The sequence below is a fragment of the Vigna unguiculata genome, chromosome 9 (genome assembly GCF_037176805.1).
Source record: "Vigna unguiculata cultivar grain cowpea cultivar isolate G323 ecotype 2 chromosome 9, ASM3717680v1, whole genome shotgun sequence".
In the NCBI taxonomy this organism is placed as follows: domain Eukaryota; kingdom Viridiplantae; phylum Streptophyta; class Magnoliopsida; order Fabales; family Fabaceae; genus Vigna; species Vigna unguiculata.
Genome location: NC_140800.1, coordinates 45,036,267 through 45,042,314, shown reverse-complemented (window position 1 = coordinate 45,042,314; position 6,048 = coordinate 45,036,267). Strand labels below are relative to the sequence as shown.

The 6,048-nt window shown below is 31.5% G+C and overlaps 2 protein-coding genes across 2 annotated transcripts; one reads left to right on the top strand and one right to left on the bottom strand.

Annotated features, from left to right (window-relative positions):
- Positions 1-262: 262 nt before the first annotated feature.
- LOC114196299 (nucleolin) lies at positions 263-2,748 on the bottom strand. The gene is made up of 4 exons (XM_028086899.2): positions 2,482-2,748; positions 2,245-2,352; positions 2,081-2,151; positions 263-871 (listed from the first exon to the last, which is right to left on the bottom strand). The coding sequence occupies exons 1-4, from the start codon at positions 2,692-2,694 to the stop codon at positions 547-549; spliced, it is 717 nt and encodes a 238-aa protein (XP_027942700.1). The 5' UTR covers positions 2,695-2,748; the 3' UTR covers positions 263-546.
- A 1,885-nt stretch (positions 2,749-4,633) lies between these two features.
- Positions 4,634-5,484, top strand: LOC114163737 (uncharacterized). The gene is made up of 2 exons (XM_028048032.2): positions 4,634-5,117; positions 5,286-5,484. Exon 1 carries the CDS (start codon positions 4,664-4,666, stop codon positions 5,087-5,089), a length of 426 nt encoding a protein of 141 aa, XP_027903833.1. The 5' UTR covers positions 4,634-4,663; the 3' UTR covers positions 5,090-5,117; positions 5,286-5,484.
- The last annotated feature ends 564 nt before the right edge of the window (positions 5,485-6,048 follow it).

Below are 6,048 nucleotides of genomic sequence, written 5' to 3'. Positions count from 1 at the left end.
CTTACAAGATTCTGATTCCTGCAACCTTCCCCATCCTTATACTCCTTATAATAAGCTCTCATCTCCGATAAAATCCCACAATCCTTAAACTCAATCTCCTTGCACAAGAGTCTATTTTTCTCTAAGATGCATGCCCTCTGAGAACAAAAAAATCATGAATATCTCAAAGTTACACATCAAAAAGAAATCATCAATCCTCGATTCCTCTGCTGATGAAACCGCATGCGTGCAAGTGAATGATAAAGGAAAAACAGGAAAGAGATACAAAAATAAAAAAGCAAAAACAATTAGAAGTGAAGGAATAGTTTTCCACCAGCTATTCACCATAGTTTTGCATAAGAACAATCCTTTTCTCTTAATTTACCCCCTCATCTTTCTCTTCCTCATCCTATCCAAATCCACAAAGAAAAAGTAATACATCAGACAAGACATACACGTGTGTCAGAGTGAAAGTTCAGATGTGAGTATTGAAGCATACTGTGGTTAACATTTCAAAAGTTAAATAACATCATATCAAAATAAAAATGTTGTTACGGATGGGCATAATTAAGCCATTTTTCTCCTCTTTGCTGCGGCTATAATAACTTCATCATCAGAATCAGTGACATCGTCATCTTCTGAGCTGAGAGCCTTAGACTTCCTCTTGTTAGACTGCTTCGCCGTGGGGTTCGTAGTGCTCTTTTTAAGAGAAGACAAAGGGGAAGTTGGGTTTTTCTTCTTAACAGTCACAGACTTGGTGCTACTCTTGGTGCTACTCTTCGCAGCCGATACCACCTTAACTGGAGAAGACAGCTTCTGCGGGAATTTCTTTTGTTTCTTCTCGAATACTTTTTTTGCAATTTCCTTAGGAAGCAACCCCGATTCCATCAGCCTGAAATTATGCGCAGTCATGGTCATGATAAATAAACAGTCTATATTCTTCATTAACTATGGAATGCATGCTTTATTGCTTGAAAGATAAACCGCAGATATAGATTTTTCTTATTTAAACAATGATTGCATTTTGAAACATGCTTAATGTAAAGTTTCAATAGTATGTGTCGCTTGTTGCTTAAGGTTTGTCACAACATGTTGAGGAGTGATTTAATGAGTGATCATAAACATGGGAAGTGGGGAAATACACATCTATTGTCAAAACTATTAACTATAAATAAAAAACTGATGTCACATCTACCACTTTAATCACTCTGATCTGATATAAAATGTATGAGTGTTGGCAACTGCTAGGTGCTACATACCCTTGGGATATAGGAGGGGACTCAGTTGAGCCAACATATCCTCCTTTTTTTCCCCTTCACTCTTATTTCTGTTTTCAAGTTGAGAATCAGAATTTGTCCATCTCCCTCAACATTTGAGAGGGATGAAAAATGGGTCAATCTCCACATAGGGGAGGAAAAACAGGGGGGCCTCCAGATCTGCCTTGAAAATGGTTTCTCGTTTGCCCAAACAATTTAATATGTTACCAAGACTCACTTGAGGTGTTATGAAAGCTGTGAAATTACTATTGAGCCAAATGCCCACCTCTTAACAGAATTGGTTTCATTCAACTGCGTTCAAGGTTACACATGAAACAGCATTCTACCACCCGTACAAAGTCCACTTCATTGGCAAAGATCTTTAGCCTGATATTATATCCCTAACAAATGAAAACTATCCACAGGGCATTTAGCCAACTGAGACCCTAAAATATTCATTAGTTTAAGCGTTTGAAAAGTTGCTCTTTATTCCAGTTACATGTGTCAAGATTTTTTAGCTAAAAGCATGCTAACTGTTCTTTCATCGCTGCATTCATTATTAACTCAAAAAACAAGCATAATTAGTTTATTCACAGTGAGAGCTTCACGGGCTCTTTCGGTGTTTTTGCTGGAGCCAAATGAGTATTTCAGCTAAATTATTAAATTCTACAAATATTGTTATAAGGGTTAAATTTTTTTTTGTAAGAGCTAACAAAGTCCTAATGGGGCAGAAAACAATAACAAAGCAATTCTACCTCCCTTGATAAATCACAACCTAGTTCCTTCCCTTCTTCATTCTCCAAAGTAAAGTTCCAGATGAAAAGAAGAAAAAAAAAAAAACTCACCAGATTTGTGACATTTCGCTCTGGGGAATTTGCTCGTATAAACTCTCGTAGAAAATTCGAAGAGGATCTTTCTGAAACATAGGAAGAATTACAACCCTGTTACTCAATTCAAAACTTTACATGACCCTAAACAAAAACGAGGGCAAAGAGAAGCATTCGGATACCTCCTCGGGTGGATCACGTTTCTGGCCAGGTAAATCATAAACCTTTTTCGCTCTCTTCTTCTCCTGCTCCTTTTCTTTCTCCTTTGTCTTCTTCTTTTTATTCACTTCCTACAATTTTAAACCCAAACAAATGAAGTAAAAACACAGTCAACTCCATATCATACCATAAACCTTTGAAAACAAATAAAATAATAAAAATGAAAAAGCAGAACTCAAAAACAAAAATGTAAGAGAAACCTTGGAGTTGGAGGTCCTTCTGGCGAGGGGAAGGTCGTCGTCGTCGTCGATTTCCTTCTTCACTTTAAGTTCCTTCTTTATGGGCACAGCTTTAGGTTTCTTCTTCATGGATTCGGGCTCTTCTTTCTTAACTTTTGCGACCATTTTGGAAACGGAACTCTTGTTGTTGGACTCCTCCTCTTTCTTCACCGGCTTAGAGTCATCCGAAGTCATTTCTCTGGAAAATCAACTTCAATCTGCAGTAAGGGGAAAATTCACATCGGGGTTATGAATACCAAAACTTTGTGTTTTGGACAGGCAAGATAGGCCTGGGCCCAAACAAGGTCCATATTACGTTTTTGTTCAACCCAACTTTCAAACATGGAGAATATTAGAAATATGATTACTTGGTTCCTTTTGTATTTACTAACAAAAACACAGTCTCAATATACTTTCGCATATTTTAAATTTCATATAAATTTAAGTTAAGATTATTAAAAATATATAATTAATTTTTAAATAGTTGTTAAATATAAATTTAAACAAATAACATATGTACATTAAATAAATTTTCAAAGTATTATAATGTTTTTTAGAATTTAAAGATAAAATATTTATAAAATAATTTATTTTTAAAATGATTATTAAAAATAAAAATGAGATAACAAGATATGAATATAAAAGAGAATATTTTTTTTTTATATATTACTATAGATTAAATAAATATTTTTAGGAAATATTGATGGACAACATATATGTATATTAGTTCTGATATTTATAAAATAGACAACGATATTATAATGAGTGGATACTTGTTACTTGTTAATATATTCATCACTAAATTTTATTTAAATATTTTAAAAATAAGTAATTAAAATGAAATTATTAATTGAAAAATATTAATTATTAAAAAATTCTTTAAAATCGATTTTATAAAGTTGAAATTATTTTATCTTATGTATAAGTTTTTTATTCATTATATTTTTTTAAATAATTGATTATCTAATTTTTAAAGAAAAAATCACGAGTGTCCTATATTTTGATAAATATCACATCCAAATTTTAATGGAAAGTACACATTAAGTCCTTATTAAAAAAAAGATTTTCAATTAATTTTATTTTTAACTAGGAACTTAATTAAATAAAAAGATATAGAGACTAAAAATACATAAATATAGAAACTAAATTATTAAATAAGCCACCTTTTTATTATAAAAGAAAATTAATATAATTTGTTTCTATTTTGAAGTTTAATGAGTTACCATTTTTATATATCATTACTGTATTAAAGGTATTATCATTTTTGAAATTCTGAGAGTCCACTAAATTTTTGTTCTTGTAAGACATTTAAAAGAATTTTTGTTCTTTAAGACATTTAAGAGGTTAAGATAAAAAAATATATTTGTATTACTATTGGTCTTAACTCTTATTGAAGAAAAAGTTCAGATTGAAATGTTTAGTGATACTCTAAATTTGTGATTTTTTTTTGCGTGAAATCTTACAAAAGAAATTCACAAAAAAAAAGAAGTTTGCATGTAATTATTATATGTTGGACTATAATATTTGACAAACCTTTTATTTATAAAATTTTATTTTCAAAATATATATATATATATATATATATATATATATTAAATGACAAACAATTTGGTGACAAAGTTAATAAAATTTCTAAATAAAAGTAACTTTTTATTTTTTAATAAAAATTACAAAAATAAAATAATAAAATTTTAGAATTTTTTTTATAAAAATGGTTATTTATGAAATAAATAAAAGTTTGTCAAATATCATTTTCCATATAAAACATTTTTCTTCTCTTTGTAAATCATATTAAACTTTTTTTTTCATCAATTGAAATCCCGCCGCCGCCGCATATACATTGTGAACAATTTAAAGTTTAGCGTCATTTGTTAAAAAATAATTTTCAATTATATGTTATATTTTGATGAGACGATGAAGCATCGGTAGCCCAAACATGAGAATTTGTCCCTCCATTCCATATAAAAAGCTTTGGGTGGAAAAGCAACAAAGAATATATTCATGCAGTTCACCGCCCTCCAGTGGCTTTTCCTTTGGTATCAATCCCAAAGAGAAGACCTTAGAATTTATGCTAAAGCCAACACACAAATAATACACCAAATTCTGTGCTCTTCTGCACTATAAATAGTAGCCACCACACACTGCAGAAGTGAGAGAAACTAAAATGGTGTGGCCGTTGAAGGAGAGAAGGGGTCCAGCATGGAAGCAGGGGTGGACAACAAACACTTTGTGCTCTTTATCTGCGCCACCTCTGCAACTCCTCGCCATAGTTGCCATAGTCATGTTTTTGTTATTTGTTCCGTCTTACGTTAACTTCAAGTCCACCGTGCACACCGCCACTGTCGGTTTCCACCTCTTCCTCTTGCTGTTGCCCCTTTTCTTGATTGTCGTTGCCTACGCCATCTCTAAACATGGATCGCGCCTTGTGCTTCCGGCGCCGCCACCATTCTTGGGTGGCATACGACTGAGAACAGACGGCGGGGGGTTTCCCTGGGGCGTGGCGGCGTTGGTGGTGTTGCTTTTGGTTTTGGCCTCTTACCTCTCCAATTTCAGGTCCATGTGGTCACCTCTCATTTGGACACCCTACTAGATGCTGCAACTATCGTATCGTGTGTAATGTAAGTCATCGCCAATTTTGTGTACCAGTTCAAAATATATATTTTACTTTTGTTTTTGAGTTAGATAACTTTGTATCTTAAATTTTTCAAGAAAATTATGAAATTAAAAGGAGAGGGTTTCTGTTTCTACTTATTATTTTTTTTAATAAATAAATAATTCTCCATCAGGTTACACAGGATGTAATAGCCAGATCCTTTACATGCAATAGTGTCTGAGGTTTTCAGATTCCAAACACGTCATTAATTCCGAAAGTAGAAGAAACACTGTTACTGAAATGAAGTATGCGAGAAAAATATTATATACAATCATTCCTACCATCACAATCTCTTAGCAAATCAAATAAATGATATCATACTCTTCTGTCTCTCTCCCTCTCTCACACACACATATGTATATGTTTTCTTTTTCTAAATATATCAATACTTCTAATTATTTTTTTTGGGGGGTTTTTTCATTAAATAAGACCACTTTGATATGAATATGAGCAAGATTTACGAGTTGTTACATTTTGTATTAAAAATATGCCCCTTTTAACTAAATTAATGTTCTTAGGAATTTCTTTTATTTCAATTGCATTTTTTTAGGAAGCGTGTCCAAAAGAAAACTGAGTTTTCAATATTTAATTTATCTTTTAAAAAAAAAATACATGAAACAATATATTTTTTTCCAACTTTTCTGAAAAGACATGGTCACGAGAGATGAGGATAGATCGATTGAAATAAAAATTATGTTATTCCTATTAAATCATTTAATAGGATAAAAAAGGAATATTTTAATAAAAAGAAACATTAGTATTTACTTTTTTAAAATTTATACAATTATTCTCAATGATATTTAAATAATCAAAGTTTAATTACTTATAAGAATAAAATAAAAATTATAATTTTCAGAGTTGATTTTTTTTGATATGGAAACATTTGTCTAGCACAA

Excerpts from the sequence above, each read along its gene's own strand:
- LOC114196299 (XM_028086899.2), bottom strand. The coding sequence starts at position 2,694 with ATGACTTCGGATGACTCTAAGCCGGTGAAGAAAGAGGAGGAGTCCAAC. Across the intron at positions 2,353-2,481 it reads GAAGGACCTCCAACTCCAAG|GAAGTGAATAAAAAGAAGAA; the intron begins GTTTCTCTTACA and ends TTAAAATTGTAG. Across the intron at positions 872-2,080 it reads AGCGAAATGTCACAAATCTG|GCTGATGGAATCGGGGTTGC; the intron begins GTGAGTTTTTTT and ends GCATAATTTCAG.
- LOC114163737 (XM_028048032.2), top strand. The coding sequence starts at position 4,664 with ATGGTGTGGCCGTTGAAGGAGAGAAGGGGTCCAGCATGGAAGCAGGGG.